Genomic DNA, 26,313 nt, shown 5'->3' on the forward strand with positions numbered 1-26,313 from the left:
TTCCCGCGGCCCCGGACTAATTATGGCCTTCAAACACTCTCCTACTGTCTTCCCTCAACACTTAACAAATACAATCTAAGTGGTATAAACGTACGTCCTATATCCAAGAACACATTACTGCAAAAGTTTCTGTGAATGTTAACTTTTTGTTTTGTCTCTTGAAAAGTATTTCTTTGCCATTTCAAAGTTGTCATTTCTGGTTTTCTTGCACAATTATATGCGTAGATGCGTATTATATATATATATATATATATATATATATATATATATATATATATATATATATATATATATATATATATATATATATATATATATATAACAATAATAACCTTGCCAAAAAGTATGTACAACAAAGTTTGCCATGTTGCTGCCTGTTGTTCACGGAAACTTGGGACTAGTCAAGCTGCCGTTATGCAGCTTTTATCCTGCCATCCCCACTGCTTTGTATACATCAGTGTACTTATGTGGTAAATAAACTTCCTCTTCAGTTGACAGTTTGCGCTCAGGTGTCGTGTGTTGGTTTCTCGCTCAAGTCCTCTCCCTTCGTCGTTCTGTGCAACAGTGTTAAGAATGTCGAACCAGCTAGCCAGTTGCGGAATTTTCCTGAATTGTTTAATAGCTTGGGCCACAAGGTATGGGCCCGTGGTGGCTTCATCGCCATCATTCCAGCTTTGTCATCCGACACTCTTCATGCCATCGTCATCACGTCATCATTGTCATACAGTCGTCGTGCATTCGCTGCCATACCGCCATAGTAATGCAGTCGTGGTCGTTTGATGGTCGTGATCACGGCTTCCTGATCTGCCTATCATCATGCTGTAGTCGTCCCACCTTCCACTCGGACCCAGTGGTCAAGGCTGCCAATACCTTAAGCTACACTACAATACCTTAAGCTACTATTTGGGGTCGTGATTCCGTCGAGGTCGACATCGTCGTCATTCCAGGTTTGTCGTCCGACCCTCTGCATGGCGCTGTCATCGCGCGATCGTCGTCGCGCTATCACTTTACCATCATCATCACTTCTGTATCGTCATCCCATTGTCGTCACGGTGTCGACATCATACAACTTCTTCTCGATCTATCGACGTCATTCCAAGTTCGTAATTCTATGGCAATCATGATGTGGTCATTCAATCGCGACTATGCGCCGTTGTCATAGCATCGTCGTCATTTTGTCCTCGTCATATGTATACGCTCTAGTTTATGCTTTGTCCTACCGTCGTCACGATGCAGTCTTCGTCGCGTCATCACAGTCATCGCCGCTCTTTCATCCATTTGTCATACCACCGTGTAGACGCCACCGTCGCTATACACTCGTCCTCATCTCATTGCCCTTATGCCCTCGTCGTCACGTTGTCGTTCTTATTCCATCGCTATAATTTAGGAACCTGCGTCTCATTTTTATACGCGACAAAGGCATTATACGTCTTTGTCGTTCAATCGATATCATTCCTTGGTCATTTCGTCGTCACTGCGTTGGCACCATTCGGTCGTCGTCATGCCTCCATGCTAATGGGCCACCTTGGCAAACGAGACCCATAGCAAATTCACACGATATCGGAGTATGTAGCGTATGGCCGAAGTAGCGAAACTCTAAGACTTACCATTGCACGTGTTAAATAAACGTAGCATTGGGAATGTGGTCTATCGCTACATTACTCGACTGCTTTCGCATTACCGTTGACAGACATAGCGAGAGGAGTTCTGCCGTAACTTTTGTTTGCGTACCTACATTTAACCTGAGGCATTGTTGTAGGGGGGGGGGGGAGGTAGTCGAATGTGAAAAGCACAAAGCAAAGGTTAGCCACTATTTCGAAAAACAAACTAAGAAGAAACCCACGAACAACACCATGAATAGGCACAGAAAATATCGATATAATGCATAGCGTAATTACAGCGGCTTACAAACAACTAATATACACAATTAAAAGTCATGATGAGCTGTGTGCAAGTGCTGCCAGAGCGCAGCCGCAAACACTTCACAAGCGCACACTTCAAGAGTATCAGGCAGGGCGTTCCACTGTGTAAATGTGTGGGGAAAAATATTATGCGTCAAATGCATATGTGCGGCATGAATACTCTAGGATTTCCTTGCTGGTGACCCTTGCTGTTGACAGGCCTAGTGCTGAAGTGCACTCCGCGCATCGTCTTGTGAGTAAATCTACTACAGGCACAGCCGTTTAGTAGCCACCATGCTAATTAACTCGAAGGAAATTGCCGAGTTACGGGATAAAACTGGAGAGAAATTTTTCCAGGGGATTTGCGATATAATAATATCTCCACAAAGGAAACAAGCTAGCTTTTATGTTTTGCATATGCTGTGACTACACGAGGCAAATGGGGCTAAATAAGTATTGTTAGGGATATGGCAGACAGAAACAAAAGGTGATGCGCTCGCCATCTAGAAGCAATACATCTCACAAGGCGGACTCGCAGTCATTCGAATGGGCGAAAGGAGTGCTCAGAAAGATTTTGTCAACCAAATGAAAAACGCCTCCACAGTGCACGTGGCGATCATGACGGTACACATCAAATCAAGAGGGAAAAAAATCAGGCTTATCAGTGGCGTCGTCAAGCGAAGCCTCGCTGCTGATTACGATATCGACCGGTGCTGAAGTGATTAGTGCCGTCAGTGCATCGCTCTTACATTTGATGCCTCTTCAGTTTGTGAGCAAGACGTTCAGACCTGAGGATAGCAATAGGGGCTTGCTGGTACGGCACATCTTATATTGTTATAGCGCAAGCTTGACAAGGACAACAGAAGGCACATGTGACACATGCACAGCGCTACAGTTGTGCCTTCTGTTGTCCTTGTCAAGCTTGCACTATAACAAAATAATTTAAGACCTGGCCTTCGGGCAGCGCGTCCAGAAGCAGACACCACATTCTCTGTGGCGTCGACTAAGAGGTATGTATGCCCTCTTTGCAGTAGTTTGTGAAAACATAACTTAAAGTTAACGTCTTCTTGTCTTGCAAACTCCAGCAGCTTGCGCCGTGCACGGCGAACTAGTACTCAGAAGTCTTCCAGAACGGCACAGCTTGAAGAGCGGCACGTACCCAGTGCGAGTTCTCATGCGTATGCAGTGCCGCATCCCCAGTGACACACGTCGGCGTCGAAGAGGTCCATTGGAGAGCGGCACATACCACAAGTAAAGAGTGCCACATACTCAGGCACCCAAGTTGATCCGACGGTTGGTTTCAAACCCTGTTCCCTGAGCACAGTAGTCTGAAGCGCTACACATTCGACGATGGACTACCCTAGACCCAGGTAATCGGGAAAACGGCTAGAGGCATATGGACATTAGAAAGTCAGCCGCCGAAAAGTACGTAAACCACACGAAGAACGTTAATCGCATTTAAAAAATGAAAACGCTTTCCTAGGTTCCACTTCCCACACACACACAAAAAGAACGGAATGGTAGTACGGTTAACCAGTTCCGGTTTGCTACCCTGCACTTTGGTAGGGGGATACAGGGACGAAACGATAAAAAGGAGAGGAGATAAAGAACACTGGTTCAGTACGCGCGTGAACACGCACACAAAGTATATGTGTGGTCGCGGACTCATTCATGTGGTGTGAACTCTCCATCTAACGACAAAAAAAATTCAACAGATTACCGTGTCGCGCCACGACCATCTCAGAAGCACAACCCTTCCTGGATGTAGTAAACGCAGCGCGCAGATTACGCACTCTCTCCGTGGTGGTCAGGTTAGGCAACCTGTCCGAGAATCTCGCAGGGAAGATAGCCTAGATGATTACGAGGAAGTCGGCGGTTTGCCGCTGGTCATCAAGCCGGACATTGGCCCCCTTAGGTCAACGAAAGTACCCGCACAACTAATGTTTCCATTGCTAGCTCTAACTGCACTTTCCTTTCTTTCTTTCTTTTTCTTCTTTTTCGGTTCTGCTTAATATAGGATCGTCACTCTTCCAGGGAGAAACGAATCTAGAACGGCGGACCCGCCTGCTTTTCCCCGCCGCCAGCGTCGCAAACCTTCCTCGCCCATGTTTAACTTCACTGCGGAGCACCGACTTCAACGTTCGTCACGGCGCAAATGCTTGCTTTCGCTTCGACGAAGGCGTACGCAGTCGAGCGAAACGATTCCATCAATCGGCCGAGCCAAAGTAAGCAAACACATAGTGCTTTCTCAGTGCGCTCGAAGCTTTGTGCTTGGGTCTATTCGGACGATTGGAAATACCAATAATGTTGTCGCACGTGAGATGCTAGAGGCATACCTTGTAGGCCGGAACGGTGATACGCGTATCGGTTATGCCCATGTGTACTTCGGAAAACGAAATTTGATATGATAGATCAGCTTCTTTGAATACATTTGGCGGATGATTCTCTTCAGTCCGCGCACGTCTGAAAACGTGCAGGAAGGTTCCTTTTTGATGTGCTGCGTTCAGTAAACAACCTCTGTAGATGAGCACCTGCCCTTTCTCGTCCATGTAAAATTTTGTACTTGTTCGATTCAACACTGTAAACATGTATCAACTCCCCCCAAGAACGCACATTGCTAAACTTTTGCAACACACTCACATTTCTTGGTCTCGCATATTAGTACATTCTCTGTAAAAAAAATTACTGAAATAAGAAAGCGTCGCAACATGCACTTATTATCATCGGGAAGTTGGCTTCCGCTGAGATGGGGAAGGCAAATAAAGCCCTGAAAAATAGGTGTGCAGAAACAAAGAAAACGAATATTTTCCTTTCTACCACACAAAAAAAGTGTTTCTGAGCGCAAACTACAGATATTGGTTGATTTAAAAGTGATTTTTTTTATTACACTGAAAGACGGAGTATTGATTTTAGCAGTGTTGATCCTTATAGGGCAAAGTGAAAGATGTGCCTTTAATACTGAGAACATGATGAGTTTTTTTCATCCCTTTACGAGTCTCAATTCGCATGCGTATGCAGTTAGTCTTATTTTCTTGGAAAGATGCAGCTGTTCGCAGGTCCAGTTAGGTTACTCGGAGCATGGCTGTATATACCGGTGGAACTGATGCTTGCTTGTGTTCCCTTAGTATTGTCGGGTGTCTTGTTGCTTCTAATAATTGCACTTTATGTAGCCTGGGTATCTGCACTTGTATCATCTGTTACAACCGCTTCGCAGCATTTGACTCTTTGAAGCTCACTGGAACCGCGATGATGGGGAGAGTGAACTATGTAAAAAAAAATTCTTGCCTGAAATGTCGGAAAAAGCAATCAAGAGAAAAGTATTACTGAAAGTTAGAAACAGGAAACGGAGAAAAAGATGTCACTAAAATTTCAGCAATTTTTCTGTTTATTTCGCACACAACAATTTACTGCGTATTAGCGATCATCATGCTTCAGTCACCATAGACGAGCTATGTGTCAAGCCTTTGTCATGGAAGGGTTCGTCTTCTGCTACCTGTCCGTTTATTCTGCCGAGGAAGCAGACAGATAAATTTCACGCCGAAATTTTGGATCAAGCGCGGCAACTGTATCGGAAGTGCACAGGCACAAAACAAGGCATTCGATTCTCACACCTATTGTAAGCTCACTGATTACCATCTCCATCGATAGCTTACTCCAAGGTCACATTTCTGCTGTCAAATGGCTGAGGCGAAACATGTTTATCTTGAGCACGTTTCTCCTATATAATTACCAGTAATCTGGCCGTGACGACCTAAAAGAAAATTCGAACGTGCAATCGTGGCGTTCATGCAAGGGACTATGCCTGTTGTCTTTTCTTTTTTATTGAAATGAAAATAAAAGAAAGAGACGTAGTCCCCTCATAATACTGACGGCGACTCCTTTGCTCGTAGCGGAAACAACAATATAAAAAATATGTAGGAAAATGAAAAGAAATCACTTCATACAGTCAGAAATCCACAGCACAGTCCTATACGCCCATGAACATTTTTTTTTTAAAGTGGCAGTGACGTTTTTTGTTAAAGGCGTACTGACGAGATAATTTCGTGTCTTCATTTTGTGTGTTAAGGGAAGGTTCAGAACCTCTAGAAAAAATACAAGCCTCAGAGCGAAATAAATAATTTAATATATCGGCTTTTTTGTACAGCCATTTTCGGTTTCGTTTCAGCTGCGTCATCGCACCATGGTCTACACAGAAAGTGGTCACTTGGGAGCAGGACATCGCGACATTTTGACACTCCCTCCTGCTCGTTTGGTCATCCGGTATGCTGCTGTCCTCATAACGAGTAGCAAGCTGCAGCATGTATCGAACAGCGCAATGTCCTACTCCCACGTGACCACTGCCTGTGTCATGACATCGCGACACAGTAATCCACTGAAAAAAGAGATAAAATCTGGCTGTATAAAAGCAATTGCAATTACTTATCCAGAAAGCTTCGAGGTCTGCGACTATTCTTTGTCCTCGAGTTTTGGGGTCTAGAAACTTCATATAGCGCAAAAAAATGTTAATAGTGATGAAAATAAATACATGGACAGTAGAAAATATTACGCCAGTACTCATTTAGGTCGTATTAATCCGAGTAGACCTAATGATTTCCCAAACCATTCGCTTTGACATACATATCAATTTTCCCTTTTTTGGAACTGCATGATACGATGATGGCGACAAAACGCGGGCTATAACGAGCGTCTGCAGTCAAGGCGAGTTTTAGCAGCTAAACGGAGACACGGGACCATGAGAGACAGACAAGAACGTCGCTGAACTATCGGTTCCTATCAACTCCTAACAACTTAACTATAAGTTGAGCAGTTAAAACTACACTTAGCCATGAACCAGCTAGCCCATTTGAATATCATTCTGGTGTGCCGTTACTTCGCAACACATTGGCCCAGAGACGCGCAACTGATAATTTCGTAATGTGCGCGTAATGACGCAACAGAGCTACAGTCAGAGGTGTAATTCCCGAGTGCTGCGCTGCTTTCCTCCTCACAATAAAGCCGCTCTCGGTGAAGCCAAGCGACGCTTTCGCGTACACAGATCCACAGGGGGTCCGGGACTGTGCGCAACTGACTCCCGCAACCCTTCGTATCTTAACGACCCTCGCCAACCACCGGAAGCCGCATAAAGAAGGTAAGGACACTCCGGCTTTCAGCATCGAAGCCAGTCGAGGAGAGAAAGCCTTCTCTCGACGTCACGCTCTGTTAATCCCGATGATCGCCCGTTCACCTTTTCACACCGTCGCACCCCAAGCAACAGCAGTACGGGCTCCTCGATTCCGAAGTACCTACGCTCTAGTCTAATAAACACCGTAGCTGCGGCCAACCGACGAATTACAAAGAAACTAAAGAAAGTCCGTCAAGTAAACCAGAAGACAAAAGCAAGCGTCTGCCTAGCGTGCGCTCGGGCATTGTGCACAGTCTAACGCTGTGTGGATCGGTTGGGCTCTGGAACGTTCTAAGTCACTTCAAAGTTTGTTTCATTCCTCTTTTTTTTTCGTTTTCGGCGTCGCCCGCCATGTTGGCTTCCGCCAGCATAGAATGGATGACGCGTGCGAGGCTTAACAAGATAACGGTGGATTGTGGGGTAAGAGGGGGTGGCCTCACGTATGGCGGCGTCGTTTAAAAGGAGCAGTCGGTCAGCAAGTGCCCTGTTGCTCCCGCCTTGTGGGCTACTGTGAGTTCCTCTCCGTCCATAGCAGAGCGGAAAGCGGAACTAAGTAGCGTACAAAAAAATCTCTTTAGGCGGAACAGATTCCATAGGAAACGAGAAATGACGTACAACCCCCCCCCCACCTACCCCCGTATTTTCCTCGCCGCCTCCTTCTCCTCGTTTACACTGTAGTCCACACAGCGAGAGAAGCAATAACGTAAACAACAAGGATCTGCAATGGCGGCAGATTCTTTGTACATTTTTCGATCTCCGTAGCCTATTTTTCTTGGAGCGCTGTGTAGACAGACAGGGGTCGTACTGACATTTTTGTTAGCTCCACGCGGCCAACTTGCCTCAGTTCACATGAAGATATAGCGTCCATTTTCTAAGAAGTTTCAAGGCTGTTGTTATTTCCTTTGCGACACTCAGTTTGCGGTGTGGCGAATAGCATGCGCTGCTCCACATGAAAATTTCGTTATTGTTAAGTGAATATATATATATATATATATATATATATATATATATATATATGTGTGTGTATAGTCATATCATAAGAAGCCAACAAACACTGACACAAAGGACAAGGACACTAATAAAAATCGAGCCCCTTGGTTAACCCCCTCTGCTCTCGTTTACATATATATATATATATAACAGCAAGAGACAACAACATAGCACAGATAGTCCAACAAGTCAGCCTGTGCTGTTTAGAGACTTTTCTTAGAATGTTTCTAATACGCTGGCATAGGTCCGTCCGTCCGTCCATTCAGTAAGTGAATAGCAGCAAAAGTGTTTGAACGCAACGGAAGACTGAAAATGTTCGAAGTGAATAAACAGAACTCTTCCCGAGTCAGACGTGCAACTTCCTCAGTAGCATACAAATGTTATACAAGTGCACTAATACATATAAATGCTGAGCGCCCTCTTGCAGGCATACAAACACGTGACACGGATTTCGCAATTAACTCACTCTTCTTTTTCTGATTAACTCAAAATACACATGAACGACAAAACTTTGACGCATATTTTTGCAAAGCATCTTGACCTCTTTATCGACATACAAACATGCTACACTCGGAAAATGTCCCCTATACAATAACCATACACACTTGAAGACACTCCTTTAAGAACAGCGAGTTGTACGCAGGGCTTAGGAATATTGTTTCACTTCGGACTCAGTTTTCAAGAACATATGCTTCAACCATTCTTGATGTATCATACAGAAAACAAGGCCTCATTTCAACAGTGACAACAAATGTGCGATTTCCTACTGCGTTGTTCTTTTACATTTTTATCTTGACCATTCCAAGTTAGAGTTTAATTCTGTTCTACATAACTGTATTCATTTCACCTGCGTGGCAAAACTCGAATGTGTTAAGTGATGTTGTATGATTGTACGAATGTTGTATGATCGATTTCTAGGAATGTGTGTTTATTACGACTATCAACATGTATCACGCATGTTTAGCATGAAGAAGAAGCTTTGGCTCGGACCCAACCCTGATGCCATCTATTCAAATATGTTTAAAACACAGAAATGCTTTTCTGAGATAACCCATGGGCCGCTTCTAAATAAATTTGCATTTGCGGGAAAGAGGTAAATTCTAGCGACTGTTCGAAGAGAAATCTTCATTTAGGGCCGTGTTGTTTCATAACAATTGCCGAAAATCAGTAAGTGTGAAAAAATAGAAGCAGGAAGTTTACTAATCCCTAACTGTGTGCTCCAATCAGATATCGCAGTTTTGTAACCTGCATCTGTTGGGACATGCAAAGCTGACAAATTTTATACATTTATTTATATCCTACGAGAATCGTTTAGAATGTGTACGAGGCATTGCAGAAGTTCATCTCGCACAGGTAATAGTGTTGTACTTAGGAGTCATATATATTAGATCAATTTAGCCCGCTTTAGGTAAACAATGAGATGCAATGCGAATAATAGTGATATAATTTTTGTATTGCTCAGGTACAGAGATGTAAACTTAATAGTTGTGTTTTCAAAAAATTTACAATTTTCGACAAGTATAAAAGAATCGAAGTCCCAAGTAAAAAGGATCCGCTACCAGCAGTCACTAGATTATGATTTTTTTTTTGCGCAATGCCTTCGTTTTCTGTGAAAGTAATTTCAGTTTCAGTTTATTTCTATTTACGATTGCAAACTGAAAATCGCCGTTGCTGAATTTCTACATCTACACAGGCTATAATGCGTGTTTTAACCAAACAAAGTGTCTTTTGTTGTTGTCTTCATATTTCTAACTCCCACGTGTGCTCTTTGCATGATTTCTGTTTCGTTTTAATTAATTTTTTCTCTCTGTCTTTAGACAACCTTGTACAGCTATTTTTTCACGTTTCACGCTTTGTTTTTTCTGTAAGTTTACTATTTTACCATTACCAAGCCCTACAGCTGTTCCTGAGTACTTCGAGAAAATAATTAATTAGTTAATGGCATACCAGTGAAACTCATCGGTTTAGGCCAAACAAGGACGGGTGTAGATGAAAACCACTTGAAGGCAATTTCACGATGTAAGTAAACCTGTAAATTCACAAAGCTGCAACAACCATTTGCTGCAAAAAGCCGTGCTGAGACGCCATCTAGCCTCTATTTCTCTATGAACTCAACATGAGGAGACGTTGGTAAAACTATCATAACTATTTTAATGGCAATGTTTACTAAAAGCGTATGATTAGTCAAGCTTCTTTGTATTATATCATTCCCTTCGTTGTATTCACGCTGGCTAGAACCTCTCACGCCACATAAAGTCACAAGCTTTTTTCTTAGCGTTGTATAAGCCTGCGTGCAACAAACTATTATGAGTTTAATTAGGCTACTTTTTGAAAAGGCGCAAATGAGCCGGCTTTAACATTCTCTCCGCATATAATATAGTTAGTTCAAACGAACCCCCAGGCAAAGTTATCCCTTCAGCTAAGGGGCAGATCAAAACGCTCACAGACGTCGACAAAGAAGGAAACGCCGAAAAAAATGTTACGGGCAGGAAAAAAAAATTAAAACCAGAAGTGAACGATTGCTTCCCCACGTACCGCATGCAAATCACCGGCTGCCTCGTCACTGGACCACGGAACAAAGAAGGAACAACGAGTGCACCCGAAATTCACTGGACCGTCGACAGTGACGCTGGAGGGGAACGCACAACTCGCTCGAGCTCCTAAAAACGGACCGCCGACCACCGGTCATTTTCACACCCCCGTGTGCTTCCTTCAAAACTGCGCAGCAAGACTTTGTTGCCGCGTAAAAAAGAAAAGGCGTTACAAAAAAACAAACACGAACCAAAGTTAAGCAGACGAGAAAGGTTACGCCCTCTGGCCACCACACTCGACTGACCAGACGCCCGCTGCACAAGCACGGCCGAGACTTCCAAGAAACCGCACACATGCAGGAAAAGGAGTCAAAAGGTGGTTTGCAAAAGAGCGCTCTTTTTTTTTACTCCCTCTCTTCAAAGGGTAGCGAAGTCTAATTACGGCGGCTGAGAGAAGAACGGTCAGCGCTGAGCCAATTGTAGTGCATTGAATAGACGGCTTTGGCAGCTTCACAAAAAAAGAAGCAGGGAACACCTTGGATACGTTGTTCTGCTAAACCCTTTGTAGCACTTGTGTGTACGTGTGTGTGTGTACGTGCGTGCGTGTCTGGCTTTCCACGGGGAAATGTTCGACGGGCAAATCCACTCGCACGGGTCTCCTCTTAACGCAACGCTAGTTCGGCAGCTTTCTGGGCCTTCTTTGTTTCGACTCCAAGAGGGCCAAAGAGATCGTTCACCTTCCTTTACAAATTCCCTTTGCGGCACATGAGAGAGGCTAAGTCTGTTGCTTCACGCGCACAAGAACTAAGCGCGAGCTAGGCATGCGAATAGACTGTTTGAACGAGCGAAGGGAGCGCGGCGGGGGTGAAACCGAATATTCGGGTGCGCTCGCCCTTCTTGCAGAACGTGCGCGTTATGAGCTGAGCGCACCTCTGGAAGGAGGAAGCTGTGCACCCTTTCCATTTACGGAGGGCAAACGGCGGCAGCCGCGAGCCGTTTCGAGCAGCAGCGGACTGAGGAAGAGGAGGAAATGGTTCCCCTGTTTTGTGTTGTTCTTGTTTTGGTTCGCCCGAACTCGGCGAGTCGGCCAAATCCCGCTGCCCGCGATCAGTGGCCGTGCATTCGCGAGAGGAGACTGAACCAGCCGGTCGACCCGTTGCCGCTCCTTGTCCGGCGTTGTTCATAAGTTCGCCTGCTCGGGACCCTCGCAGCAGAAGCAGCAGCAGACGTGCAAGAAACAATAGCGTCGTCTGCTCTATCGCTGTAGATAGTGCCAGACGTCTCGTCATCGTCTTCTGTTTCTCAGGGAGCCCTCCAGAAGTCGGTCAGGTATCGGTGCACTGACAGCCATGCGAGAGCAAGTGTCCCACGTGGTCCTTCTAGTCACGTTCGCCTGGCTTGGCTCGGTTGTGGCCGGACCGATTGAGAAGCCGGAGAACAGCGACAAGATCGGCAAGCAAACGGTAAGTTGTTATAGGGTGAAATTGCGTTATTGGACTTGGATTGGTTTAATGGTGTGAAACAAATGTAGAGCGTCCGCACCTAGGAATGAGACGAGAAAGTATGCCTTTGCTCGTTCGATTCTCTTAAGTGAATGCAATCGACTAAGCGACATGACTAACTGTCAGCCCACCCTTAAAGCTCCATTCTTAGAATGACTATAATTAACTCCGTTGCCTTTTGCCACCACTTCCATTTATAACCAGCCTTGGGGTGTTGTCGTTCACATGCACAACTCTATCCCTGTGGTTTTCATTGTAGATGTGACGGCTCTGGTTCGCGGTGTGTTGCAACTATTCCTTCAAAACCATGGTGGACATCTAATCACTGTAATTTATATTTTTCTGTGCTGAATGGAACATGTCAGTCAAACAATGCAACAAGCAAAAAGGCGCTGTTCCCATAGACAGTTATGAATTGAAACGAAATTGAACTGAACGCAACTTGACTGAAACATATAAACTCATCTGAACTGAAACTAACTTGCTTTGATCTTAGCTTTCGTTGATCAACCGCCTACAGATTCAACGGATAGAGCATTCTGTAGCTGATCGGCGACGGCTTAGATTCCCCAACGTGGTGGCTTGCGATCTTTGGGCACACGGTAATAAGCACCTGTCAGAACCTGTGTGTAACTTTGAGGGGTTAAATTAAATTACCCAGTATCTATTCATCATTTACCGATCTATATAACTTGCTGTGAACTTGATACTTAGTCACTACTTTTTTTCGAAAATCTGTGACAGCCTCAAGACTCGTTTGCTTTCTTTAACAGGAGAGGACAGATGTCCAAAAGCAGTAATACGCCATGCAAGTGAGCAGAACAGCAGTTGAAACTTGGCGCAGTGTATCTTCATACTATTGGTAACATAACAGCCACATTTTAAGGCCTTTATCGTCAGGCGAACGGCACTAATCCCAACAACAAGACAGGCATTTTGATGCTCCATAGCAACCGTAACCTGTGCTGTGAAGACGGATCTACAAGGTTTGACTACTTCAGCTATAGCACATACTTGATAACATATTAATAACGTGTCTCCCGAGGCATCTCTAGCTAATCTTTCAGCTTGGTTCCCCAATGCAACTCGTATACATTCCTCTTCGGCAATGTTCATGTATGAGTGAGACGCTCTAACAACTGTTCCATAGCGCAGCTGCAGAGTTTGGGGATTGGTTCAGAGTTTAGAGCGTCACGGGAAAATTCACAGAGTGACGACGTACGTGCATGTATTTCGGAGAGCACAGCAGCTTATGCTGTAGCAGGACGAATACGGTGTTGTGCGCATTACAAAAAAGCTGGTCTCCTTTTTTTCTGTGTTCAAGATGCGAGTTTAAGACGGGGGAGCCTGCTACAGCCGCACTAAATAAGTTCCGAGCACGAAAAGTTGTCCAAGCCAGTTATTTTAAAGAGCAGTTTAATTAGCCACAGCTGGAGGTACGTATAACACACAGGGTCAGCTGACTGGATGAAGATAAAAGAACCAGACTTAATTTCCACCGAGCGGAATATAAATGCAGTCGTTGTGGTGCCTTATGCGTAAGGTTGCTGATCGAGGGTTATTGACCTCATGAAGACTAGTGCCACTGTAAAAATGTTGACCCCAGCCCTAGGCACTCCTTACTTGACCGCTGTAAATCATTTCAAGTCCTTTGAACCTCTGTCTCCTTCGAGCGTTTGCGTAAGATAGGCGTTACGAGAGCAAATTAGCGTGCATACAGGCGGTCCTGGCAACAAAACGAATTTTAGAAACTGTCGTATAGCAGGCCTTGAAGGACGTAACACAGACAGGATAAAGCCGACTCGGAGACGTCGCGGCGCTGAATGTGGCCCGAGCAGCAGGTCTCCCTACTGTTCTTGGCAGGAAAACACGGAAAAGAGCTATGTAGAGGTGCCCGGCTCCTATCCTGATGATTCCAGACACGATGGAAACTCGCTACGGCTCGACAAAGCATTTCCTCCTATGGTTCCTTTGTTGTCGCTTTACTTTTATTTTCTGGGCATCATTGATTCTGGGCGCTCGTATTTTTCCCTCTCGGCTGCTCACAGTGCATGACCAAGCGTTGTTTCGGGACATAGAGCGCGACGGGCTCCTTTCTTTTTACGGCGCAGCGCTGGGTTTCCCGTCGCTGATGAATAGACGATGCCAGATTTTGGTACGTATGCGTTTCCAGTAGTATAGCTAAGTGCTCAGACGCTCGTGCGCGAATACCATTTAAACTTGACCATAACTAATACTTCGGTCAAGTCTTCCCTAAGGCGCCCCGTGCAGACAGCAACCTGTGCCGAAAAACATTGTCCCGTATTCTTTCAACCGGCAGTTCGCAGTATCCTGTAGAAATGTTCGTAGAATGTCGGGAAATAATTTCCCTTCAAATCACTCCAAGCTCATTTAAACTCTATTTATTATTGCTTTCAGCCTTAAGCCGGCGTTTGCAGGCAGAGCGCCAGCAAAGTGAGAGCCACACGTTAGAGTGTTCCCTTTAACAGTGGGCGACACTGTGTGGCATGTATACAGAGAAAACAATAATGGTCACCGGGCAATAGCATTAGTATACTTCAACAGGTAGCTTTACGAAGTCGGTTAATGCATTCTCGGAACACCACTCCAGTGGCGTTTTTAAAGAGACAGCTCTTTAATGAACGCTGGAGAGGTTTTCCATAGCATGCAACTCCAGACAGGTATGATGAGTATGACATCGCATGCATAGTGCACGCCACAGATACACAACAAACACAACACAAAACACACAGCAATAAAACCAAAGTATGTCATTCGGACCAGTGTCTCTAAGGAAAGCTAAAAGAGAGAGAGAGAGAGAGAGAGAGAGAGAGTTGCGAGAGATGCACAGGCGACGTCTGTCCATGGACCGAGTACTTGTCCCAGCCCTTTCAGGAATATTCATGCGTACGTTACGGTTGCTCTCGGCAATGTAGAATAACCTGCAAGCGTAGGTTAAGTGGGCAATGTCTTGCCGCATGGTGCGCGCAGGGCACAATAATTATGCAACATGTACCACTCATTGATTGCCCTAGCAAGAACTTCACTTGAACAATCATTATGTAAAACAGTACCTAAGCCAAGCTCCACTCTGTAAGTGCCAAAGTACTAGAAAAATAGCAATAGCAATCCGCTATTGCAGGAGGTTTGACCTCAAGGCTGGGCGACATTTTTCGTCTGGTAAGAAGCTTTCTTTTTTTTCGAAGGAAAGCAGCGTTTTCTTTCCAACAATGTCCTTCTCTTCTCTACACAGAATATTTCACAATGACAGTTCCCTTTGCTAAGGAGATGGGTAGTGGGATGGCACTGACAGGAAATTGGGTGTCAACGTCAGTTACTTCAACAGTCTCGTGGCATTTCAACAAAGTTTCACTGTCCCCAAAGATGGTGGCTCTTGACTTGAAACCTGTCAGTGGACCAACTTCCTACTGCCCCGCAATATACGTTTTTTTTTATCTTTCCTTGAATTTATGCAGCAATAGCCATATCTGGACCCTTCACGACATGATTCAATGCCTAAGTTATTTACACCTCTGAGACCAGAAGAACGTAGGAGACCGTATCGTCGCTTCGAACTTCATTTACGCACAAATTGACAATGTCGTCATGTTTGCCTTTTGCTCGTTGTGTTATACTGAGCGAGTAAATCAAATCGTAAGCAGCGACTTAAGTCAACAAAACTGTCAGTCGAAGGGAAAATCTACTGTTCAGGATGACTGCCATTTTTTCTCTCAAAGCTACATTAAGGCGGACATTGAAACAACACCGGGATAGATGAACTTGCCAGGATTGTGCAGGCCGAAAAGTTCAATAAATGGAGAACACACACCAGAAAATAGAGGTTGTAGGTTTAGCGAAAGTATGAAAAACTGGTTGGGCAACTCAAGAAGTCTGTCGTTCATCAATCTCTTTTTATTCCTGAAACGTTCGCTTAACATGTGGTATACGTTGGCGTCCTTTTTGCCAGGATTGGGCCAGTTGGGACAGGCGACTGTCAGCCTTGACTATTTGCTCTATTTGCTCAGCCTCATTGTCAGGACGGATGAGGCCTCAGCCTCAAGAAAACTTTCCTTGCACTTGGTAGGCTGTAGTGCAGGGAGCAGACACGGCAGGCCATAAGGATTCATTTTTTATTTCCTTTGATTAACTTCTTACCTTAACCACGTTTCGCCTTGTTCTTCCTCTTAAGATTTTAAGTATGTCAGAACTTCTTCATATGCCTCAAACCAATATGCCCTTGAGAACATGCAAGAGAAAAAGTTATTATGAGGTTTTCTGTCCCAAAACCACAATATGATTATGAAGCACGTAGTAGTGGTCGACTCCGAATTAATTTAGAACACCGGGCGTAGTTTAACGTGGACCCAAATCTAATAAGAGCAGCGTTTTTGCGATTCTTCACCACCAAAATTAAGTCGCCGCAGCAGGAATGCAACCCGCAATGTCGAGCTCGGCACCGTAACGACGTAGCCACTAAGCTAACGGGGCGGGTAGTATCGGAGATGACGGTGGTTTGATATCTTTCGAAGGGATAATAAAAAAGTGAAAGGCACTGAAAACAAAAACATATAAAATGGATTAATACAACATATGGTCTCCGAAACCTATCGGTGCAAACTCCTAGTATGCTCAACCCACTGGGAAACACGTCATTGACGACAACTCCCACAAGGCCAAGTCAGTCAAGCGTCTATGTAACCATCGTCGCAGTAAAAGGAAATAAAAGCAGGCCCTGGTACACGTAAATACATAATCGCTCACGTCATTCAAACGCGCACGGCAACCTTGTCAGCCTGTCGCTTGTCAACCCATTTCAAAGCCTAGCTCGGTTTGAGAAACAGCTACACGAAGTGACCGTAGCTGCACGAGTGTGTGCCGGACCTCACCGTCGTCGAGAAAGCGGGGCTCCGTTTCTGCGTCACGTGTTGTGTGCCAATAAACACATCGAAGAGCTTGCGCGCGGACCAATGAAGGAAAAAAAAAACAAGTGGTCACGACTGAAGAGGTCGACGCTCGCGCCACTGTAGGCGGACCCGCTCCATAAATGTCATTCCAACGTCCTTCTGCTTTTTTTGTATGTGTTCATTGTCTATTAGGTCCCTGTGCGCAACCCTCTTCGGTTATCCGAGCCTAATATAAGTGACACTTGTATATGAGTTTGGCTGAAGTGGGACGTAACTCCCTGATTGGTTCTGAAGCATCTCAACGATGCAAAAGGAGGTACTTTTTTGCATTATCCAATGAGTGCTTATGATTTAACCAATAGTAGCGACTGTTCATACACCGGGTATAAAAATTTATGTTCAGAATTGCTTGCAAGAAGTGGACCACGAGGTCATGGACTGTCCATAGACTAGTCCGTAAGAACTATCTAGAAACAGTCTATATATTAAATCGAGAATAAGCGTAGCGTTATGACTGTATAGACAGAAAGTTTTATTAAAATACACTATGGACATTTTACACACATTTTAGACACACTAGTTTAAAATTGTGAAGCCATAATTCAATAGACAGTTTAGTGCCATTTCTCTATGGATATGAGGAACAGTCTGCAAAGAGAGTGAAGTCCTGTGTATATAGGTTGTCAATAGATCATTCTGAATTTGTCTATAAAAATATATAGACCTTACATATAAATGTTCGCATACTTTCCACATACTGTAAGACATTTTTGTAAGGGATACAGTAAAGTATACGCTGTGAAGACATGGATGGACAACAAAAGAAAGTCACTTGCGACTGACATAGTCAGTTGCGAGTTGTTCTCTTTCCTATCCGGTCGTTTCTTTACACAGCTTTGCGTATTTTCCGGAGTAGAAAGTATAAACCAACTAATCCAGCAACAATAGGGATTGACTGACTCGTTCACTGGTTGTGTAGTTGACTGATTGGGCCGCAGTGGTGGGCTGCTGAATAGGGTTGACCGCAAGTTTGACGTGCACCAAAATATAGCTACATGAGCGGTTTTGAGAATGTATGGATGAGAACCCTACGAGAATGTAGCCACTGGCTCTGGTAATTTAACCTACCACCTGCGGGTTTAGAAGAATGCAGAATGCCATGTATCCACTGAGCCACGACGACAGCTAAAGCAGGACGTAAAAATGACTTCATGGTGTTTCCTTCACATGTTATCTTAAGTTTAACATACCTAAGATACAGTATGAGTATATACGGCGGTCTACTAGCTACGCAACAAAACAAAAACACATGGGAAACACACGGGTCTCACGGGAATGTTTAAGCGTTAGCTGTAGGGTGGGCTAAGCGTTTTCGCTCCCGATCTCGAGTTCGCCGCATCGGTTGGGAGTCCGAAGACTCTTACACTGAACACATTTCAGTGTAAAGGATGTTTCACAGTGTTCTAATTTATTAAATTACGGCGCTCCTCCCCAACGCTCGAGCAATCTCCGGCTTTCTATGGGTGTACACTATATAGTATAGCCGAAGGGGTTATGACGATGACGGCATGACAACAGCGGGACGGCGATTATAAAACGATGAGGCTAGTATAACGACGACAGTGTCAAGACGACGGCTTAAGGACAATGGCATGACGGCGAGTGTACGGCTACGATGGCGTGACAATTAGCGTACGGCGACTGCGCGCGACGACTGTTTGACGAAGATGGCTTGATGACGATGGTATGCGAGGAGACTCGGATGACGAAGCTGGAATTAGGACGACGCAACGACCACGATGGCAACACGATGTTGACATGACAACGAATGCACAACCACGCACTGTATGACGCTGATGGCATGACAGCGGCTTCATAATCGCGACAGAGTGATGACCGTATAGTATTACCACAGACCGACGAAGAAGAAGTGACATCGATGAAAGGACCAACGTGCTATGACACACGCTGGCATGACGACTTTGGCAGGACGTCGAGTGTGTGACGACTACGGAATAGGACAACGACTGTGGCACGACGACCAAATGACGACAGTAGGATGTCGAAGATGGCGCCGCGACGCCTGTATGAAGAGAATGAGATGACGAGGGCTACGTACATAACGGTTCCCATGGCCCATGCCCATGGGAACCGTAGTCCCAAGTATCCACGGGATCGGCCCACCACTGTGTATGACGCTAACAGCGAAAAACTGGTGAACAAGCTAAAAAAATCTAAAGCCTTAAAAGGCAATTTTTACCCAAGGGCAGCCCAGTTACTGTTTATATACATACCTACGTAACATAGAGACGCATCATTTATTGATGAATCAATCGAGATTAATTCTTGGAAATTATCCTACGTCCATACAGTGTAATCTCTTTGGAACACCGGTCGTGCTCTGGTTCACAGAATCTTCAATAAGAAAGCACGACAAAATGTCCACATACACAAGCACACAGCCAGGCCAAAACGCAAACGACGAAGCTCACATTTCGACTGCGACAAACGTTTCGCGATAAACCGTGTGGCGGCGCCATCAAAGATATAATCGCGATTGCGAAGAACGGAGAAAATCGGTGAACCATGTGGGCAAGCGAACCGAGCTAATCATCGGCTTCAAGAACGGCAGCATATCTATGGAGGGAAAAAATACGATAAAACAAATGTGCACTGGACCATGCGTGGATCAAGCGAAAGTATTTCCCTTAAAAAATTGTTTCTGAAAAGTCCGGCCCTAGAATCGGCAGGAGCTGCAAATATGGCGGTTCGACCAGCACGCGAACGTTAGGGTAGCAGATGAATACTTCCTGAATCTGTCTTCAAACGGCTTTCTGTCTTTACAAATTGATCGTCTTCTGCAAAAATTTGCGCTCTAAATCCAACAATGCGAAATATACCTGAACTCAAAGCATTATTGCCTTGACAACTTTCGAAAATCTACGATCCCTTAAATGCTGAGGAAAAGAATAAGCGCAATAAATAATTAATCAATCAAATAACTTTATTTTCACCAAAACAGAAAACTTGCCCTGAAACAAGCTGACCGAGAAAGAAAGCTGCCTAATGACCGCTTGACAGAGCCCCAGCCACCCATCGGCAGTGAAGACAGGGTTCAGCACTCACAATCTTTAGCATGACAAGTTATAAAAACATAAGGAAACATAAAATGTGAGCTCAACCAAATGTTACGCACTCGCAGATTTGTACCACAGTGGACGCAGTGCTGATACATGTGTACCAGCACTAGTAAACAACTTTATTTATTTACTACTACTCGTGCAAGTAATATGACGATTTCGACGCAGAAGTGGATTGTGAACGATGGAATGCAGAAATGCACTTTAAGCTACGCGTCTGACATAAGAAAATGCCACGAGAACTTCAGAAGCTACATCAATGAAGATTCGATAAATCCTTGCACTATAGCCACAATTCTCATGAGCTCGAACTATCGCAGCGCCAAAGTTTTTTTACAGAGAAGCTGTTAACCTCTCATTGGTCCGCATTTTTCGTGTCCGTGGGTAAAAACGTGGGCCGATCACGGACGTAATGCAATACTGGGCTGACCCGCGGTGGAGCTGAAGCAGGCTTCATGCACTCAGCAGAGTGATGCGAAAAGTGCATACATTCTTTGGAATCACGCATGCAACATACAGAACCGCATTCCTTTCAATAAAGAACAAGCACAAAACAAGCACCCGATGACATAATTGATGATAAGGTGCTCCTGATAACAATAGAAAGCACGTAGCGCAGCCCACATGCGTTTCCCGGTAAAGATTACTATTGTGCGCAAGCTGCCGCGGCGACGGTAGCTTGGGGCGTGGGGTGTGACGTCACTAGCCTTTCATAAATAAAAGAACAAGTCTAGCAACTGATTTTACTGCTGTTTCAGCACCTCTATGGGTAGTCAACGCATTGTTATAAGACTCCCGAGGAGGGGCGCGAATACGAGGAGTGGCAAAGGGAAAAAGAAACGGCAATACGACCAGCAGTGATGTGCCATCAATATTACCATTACTCTAATTTACCATTGCTACCATTACTCCAAGGCAATAAAACATGCCATCCCTCTTCAGCAAAACGTCCCAGAGGGCATGTCCGGCTTCGCTGGACATCAACTTTCGCAGGGCCGGGATGGCGAGTCAACTTTTTTAGCACTTTTTGTAGTAACCTGTATGCAAAAGCTGATGCGCATCATACCTGGGCGCAGACATAGCAGACGACATACCAGTTCAACTTTCTCTCTCTCTATCTCTATCTTTCTCAACTGGAGAAAGCGCCCGGTCGCTACCCACTCCAACACCTCAAGCCCAGATTGCATTTCCCACGTCTATACCTGTATATATGCGGTACATAGTAGCCCCCGAAAGTATGGAGCTGCTAAAAAAACTTACTAGAGGCGGTAATGGTCTACGCGAGCTGCAAGTTTGGCAGTTCGGCTGATTTAGAATGACTTGGAAGCTTGCCTAAACAAGCACGATGATTATACAAATCCATGTCCCACCCAACCACTCCAATTGTAGCGTCAGTGCTCCATCTGTATTTTCTACGAAACTACCCGAAAGCGGGCGCGCGCCGTATCAGGGCGCGGATGTAGCAGACGGCGTATACTGATTCAGCTTTGTTCCTCCTCCCCCCCCTCTCTCTCTCAACAGAAATAAACACCCGCTCACGACGCGTCCGAACACCTTACGTGCAGACTGCATTTCCCCCGTCTCTGCCAGTATACACGTGTACGCGACTGCGGTTGTCGCGGAGAAGCATCCCGACAACCGGCCAGACGGCCTAGATAGATACGCCGCATAAAGCAAACATACAACGCACCGAGAGCCAGGGGCAAACGTGTCCCAATATGGGTGATTCGGAGGCCCCCGCTTCGCCAGGGCGCGTCTTCGCCGCAAGAGGAAAGAAATGCCATTGCGCGCCCTTGTTTATCGAGTTACACATCGCACGTTCCCTCTTTATCTGTAGTAAGGTGCAGCGCTGAGTGAACGGAAGCATAGTCTAGACCAATATGGCGCGCGAAGTCTGAGCAGACGTCTGCTACTACTATACTAATCTCGTGCCACGTCATTTTCACGTAAGTATAGAGTAAGTATAGACCATTTCTGCATATATGCTTCCATTTAGCGAGTGGAATTATCTGGAACGAAATCAGTATGTCCAATTCGCCTATTCGAACTTATGAAGAACGATAAGAGTGACATAATGTAGCAGTGGCAGAAAACCTCGACAACACAGAAAGCCGACGCTAGAGCATAGTTGGAAACAGTGCGAAAGAGCAAGACAAGAATAGACAACACCAGAGGCCGCTCACTAGCAAGTTTATTGTAGTTAGCCTGCGCCCTCTGCTGGCAATTATTATCCTGTCATGTCGCGCTGTTGCCAAGAGTTCTAGTAATGCACCAACAAGCTCGACTTCTACCCCTTCTGCTAAAGAATATTCGTTCCACGTGGGCTACATTTAAAAAATGTAAAGCTTTTGCAAATATCCCCGCAGGGGCGTCTGCGTCAGCAGGCGTTTGGTGTGTTGCGACACCACGTACCCGAGCACACGAGGGTTGGACCCTCCCGCGTGTAGCCGTGCGCGGCTCAGCCGTGTCCGGGGAAAAGGGGATCCTGGGGGTTGAGCCGATGCTGGGTGTTCGGACCTTTAAGGCCCCCCGGCGGAGGCAACACACCCCTTTGGCCTCTGCTTCACGTAGACGGCACCCCCGGACTGACCCACCCGGGGGAAATCGGTAGTTGCCTTTTCCTGTCTCTCTCTCCCTCCAGCCTTCGTCTTTTTCGCACTTTCCATCTTTCCTGTCTTCTCCTAGCTTCCGCTTACTTCCAATTTTTCCAGGCAGCAAGGGTTAACCTTGTGTGAATAGCCAACCTAGGTTATTTCATATTTGGTTATAGTGATGACGTACAGCTGGCGTTTACGGGACCTGTTCATACAGTCCCCGTAGCGTCCCCTCGTAGGGCTCCATGGTGGGTGGCTGGCGTTATTGCCGAAAACTACATTTTTCTATGGCAAGTTCCTTCCCTTCAATTCCTGATCGCCCTCAAAAAAGAGGGCGCACCGAAGATGTATTTCAGTTCTTTGGTCGTCAAAGACCGAACTTCCCACGGTACCATGTCATCCACTCTGAAAAATCCGATAAACAAGTCCGAAATATCTCCCCTTTTCTAGTTTCCAAGTCCTTAACTGATGCCCTTGGTCCAGGCTACAAGGTATCAAGGCTGGCAAGTGGTGATCTCCTGTTAGAACTGCATGATAAGAAACAATACGAAAAGTTGCCCAGTCTAGTGTCATTTGGGGATGTTCCACTGTCAATAACTCCACACCGCACTCTGAACACCACCCGCGGCGTTGTCTCTGATGACGATTTGCTCCAGCTGACAGAGGCTGAGCTCTTGGAGGGCTTAAGTGAGCAGAACGTAGTCAATGTCAGAAGAATTAAGATGAGAAGGGATGGCAAAGAAATTCAAACGAAGCACCTAATACTCACATTCGGTTCAAGTATTCTGCCCGAGTCTGTGGAGGCCGGGTACATCAAGCTCCGTGTCAGGCCGTACGTGCCAAACCCACTCCGCTGTTTCAAGTGCCAGCGCTTCGGTCACAGTTCGCAGAGTTGCCGAGGCCGCCAAACTTGTGCTAAATGTAGTGCCCAAGAACACACCACTGAAACGTGTGAGAACGCTCCCCACTGTGTAAACTGTGATGGGGAGCACGCCGCGTACTCGCGGTCGTGCCCCTCCTGGAAGAAGGAAAAAGAAATAGTAACCATCAAAGTGAAAGAGAATATATCGTTCAAAGAGGCACGAAGGCGGGTAGCATACCTGCCAAAGAAAACCTTTGCCGAAGTGGCGCGTCAGGGGGCAGCGTCACAACGGCCTCCGGCGGCTGTCCGACCCTCAATCAGTGAGTCGGCAGCTAAGCCATCTGCCCCCGCGGCGGTTGCAGCTAGCGCTGCTCCGTCAACCGAGGAGAGGGGACCACCGACCCCGAAGGTGGGCGCAGCCGAGGCTGCCTCAACCTCCCAGCTCCCTTCCAGCGCTGGCAACGGCCAGCGCAGCCAAATCCCCCAGGGAGCCCCATCGACCTCCGGGCTGGTGGGCTCAGGGGTCTTGCCCTCGAAGGCGGGACCCTCGCTGGTAACTTCCCGCTCGAAAGAGCAAGTGTCCGGCGCCTCACAAGAGGCAATGGACACTACACCCATCCTCAAGGCGCACCAAGCGCCTAAGGAGCGACGAGGCTCGCTCGAACGCTCCAGAAAGGGCAGAACCCCCGTTACAGGGCCTCGAAAGGGCTCTGTAATCTAATCTGTTTTTTCCATAATCACTACTTCTGTTTCTGTACACACAGCACCTATTTACTACCAACATGGATACACAGATAATTCAATGGAACGTCAGAGGTCTCCTCAGAAACCTTGATGATGTTCAAGAACTAATCCACAAACACAATCCCAAGGTGCTGTGTTTACAAGAAACCAACTTAAAATCCAAACACGCGAACTTTCTCCGACAGCATATTACTTTTCGCAAAGATCGCGATGATGCTGTCGCATCATCGGGCGGTGTTGCCATTGCTATCCATAAGAGCATTGCATGTCAACTTTTACAGCTACAAACGCCTCTCGAAGCAGTGGCGGTTCGAGCTGTACTCCTAAACAAACTCATCACGATTAGCTCTCTATACATACCCCCACATTACAAATTAACGAAGCATGAATTCCAATCCTTTATTGATCAATTGCCAGAACCTTACATTGTTCTTGGCGATTTCAATGCGCACAGCTCCCTGTGGGGCGACTCTCGTATAGATGCGCGAGGTCGTCTTGTTGAACAGTTCCTTTTCTCTTCTGGTGCGTGCCTTCTGAATAAGAAGAAACCCACATATTACTGTGTTGCAAACAATACCTTTTCTTCAATTGATCTGAGCATAGTTTCTCCGTCCATACTGCCTGAACTAGAATGGGAAGTTACGAACGATCCTTACGGAAGCGACCACTTCCCCGTACTATTAAGAACACTTAAAGAAGACGAATATCCACCACAGGCTCCTAGGTGGAAGACTGAGACAGCAGACTGGGAGAAATTCCGAAACTTAACTACTATATCATGGGATGACATGTCCTCGTTAGGAATTGAGGCTGCCGTGGAATATTTTACAGCCTTTATAATAGACGCCGCAACTAAATGTATATCACAAGTAAATGGATTGGCATGCAAACGGCGTGTCCCGTGGTGGAATGACGATTGTAGGATCGCTCGTAAGAAACAAAACAAAGCGTGGGGGATGCTACGCGCCTCCCCCACTGCGGAGAATCTTATCAATTTTAAAAAAGTAAAATCCCAAGGCAGGCGAACACGCCGACAAGCCAGAAGAGAGAGTTGGCAGAAGTTTTTATCTAGTATCAACTCCTATACAGATCAGGCCAAAGTCTGGAACAGGGTTAATAGGATAAAAGGGCGACAAACATATTCACTTCCTTTGGTGAACACACAAGGTGAAACACTGAAAGATCAGGCAGACACACTTGGAGAACACTTTGAGAGCGTGTCGAGTTCAAACCATTATTCGCAATCCTTTTTGAAATACAAACAAATAGAAGAATGTAAGCCAATAATACGAAAATCCAGACAGAATGAACCTTATAACCGGCCGTTCAGTATTGCAGAGTTGAGAGCTGCTTTGACCACATGCAAAAGCTCTGCACCGGGACCTGATAGAGTCATGTACGAAATGATCAGAAACTTACACACTGACACCCAACTTACACTACTCACGCTTTTCAACGCTATTTGGGCTACGGGATACCTCCCATCCACATGGAAAGAAGCGATTGTGGTCCCTGTTCTTAAGCAGGGTAAAGACCCTTCCTTGGCGGCAAGTTACCGTCCGATAGCTCTGACAAATTGTCTTTGTAAGCTTTTTGAAAAAATGATTAACCGTAGACTTGTACATTTCCTGGAACTCAACAATATGCTCGATCCCTTTCAGTGTGGCTTCAGAAAAGGGCGGTCCACAACCGATCACCTTGTGCGCATTGAGGGAAACATTCGCGACGCCTTTCTACATAAACAATATTTCTTATCCGTATTCCTCGATATGGAGAAGGCGTACGACACTACGTGGCGCTATGGAATCTTGAGGGACTTGTCGGGAAGTGGCATCCGTGGCAATATGCTCGTCCTAATAGAAAGCTATTTGTCCAACCGTACATTCCGCGTGAAAGTCGGCAATGTATTGTCGCGACCTTTTATACAGGAAACTGGTGTACCTCAAGGAGGTGTACTTAGCTGCACGCTCTTCATCGTGAAAAT

General features: G+C 45.7%; 1 protein-coding gene across 1 annotated transcript in view; it reads left to right on the forward strand.

The window, feature by feature from the left end:
- Positions 1-11,672: 11,672 nt before the first annotated feature.
- LOC142564908 (uncharacterized) overlaps positions 11,673-26,313 on the forward strand; it is a 42,622-nt gene continuing 27,981 nt past the window's right edge. Inside the window, exon 1 of the mRNA XM_075676109.1 lies at positions 11,673-12,046. Coding sequence (XP_075532224.1) covers positions 11,933-12,046 — 114 coding nt within the window. The 5' untranslated portion in view covers positions 11,673-11,932. The remainder of the gene's footprint in view (positions 12,047-26,313) is intronic.

The sequence above is a fragment of the Dermacentor variabilis genome, chromosome 11 (genome assembly GCF_050947875.1).
Source record: "Dermacentor variabilis isolate Ectoservices chromosome 11, ASM5094787v1, whole genome shotgun sequence".
Lineage (NCBI taxonomy): Eukaryota > Metazoa > Arthropoda > Arachnida > Ixodida > Ixodidae > Dermacentor > Dermacentor variabilis.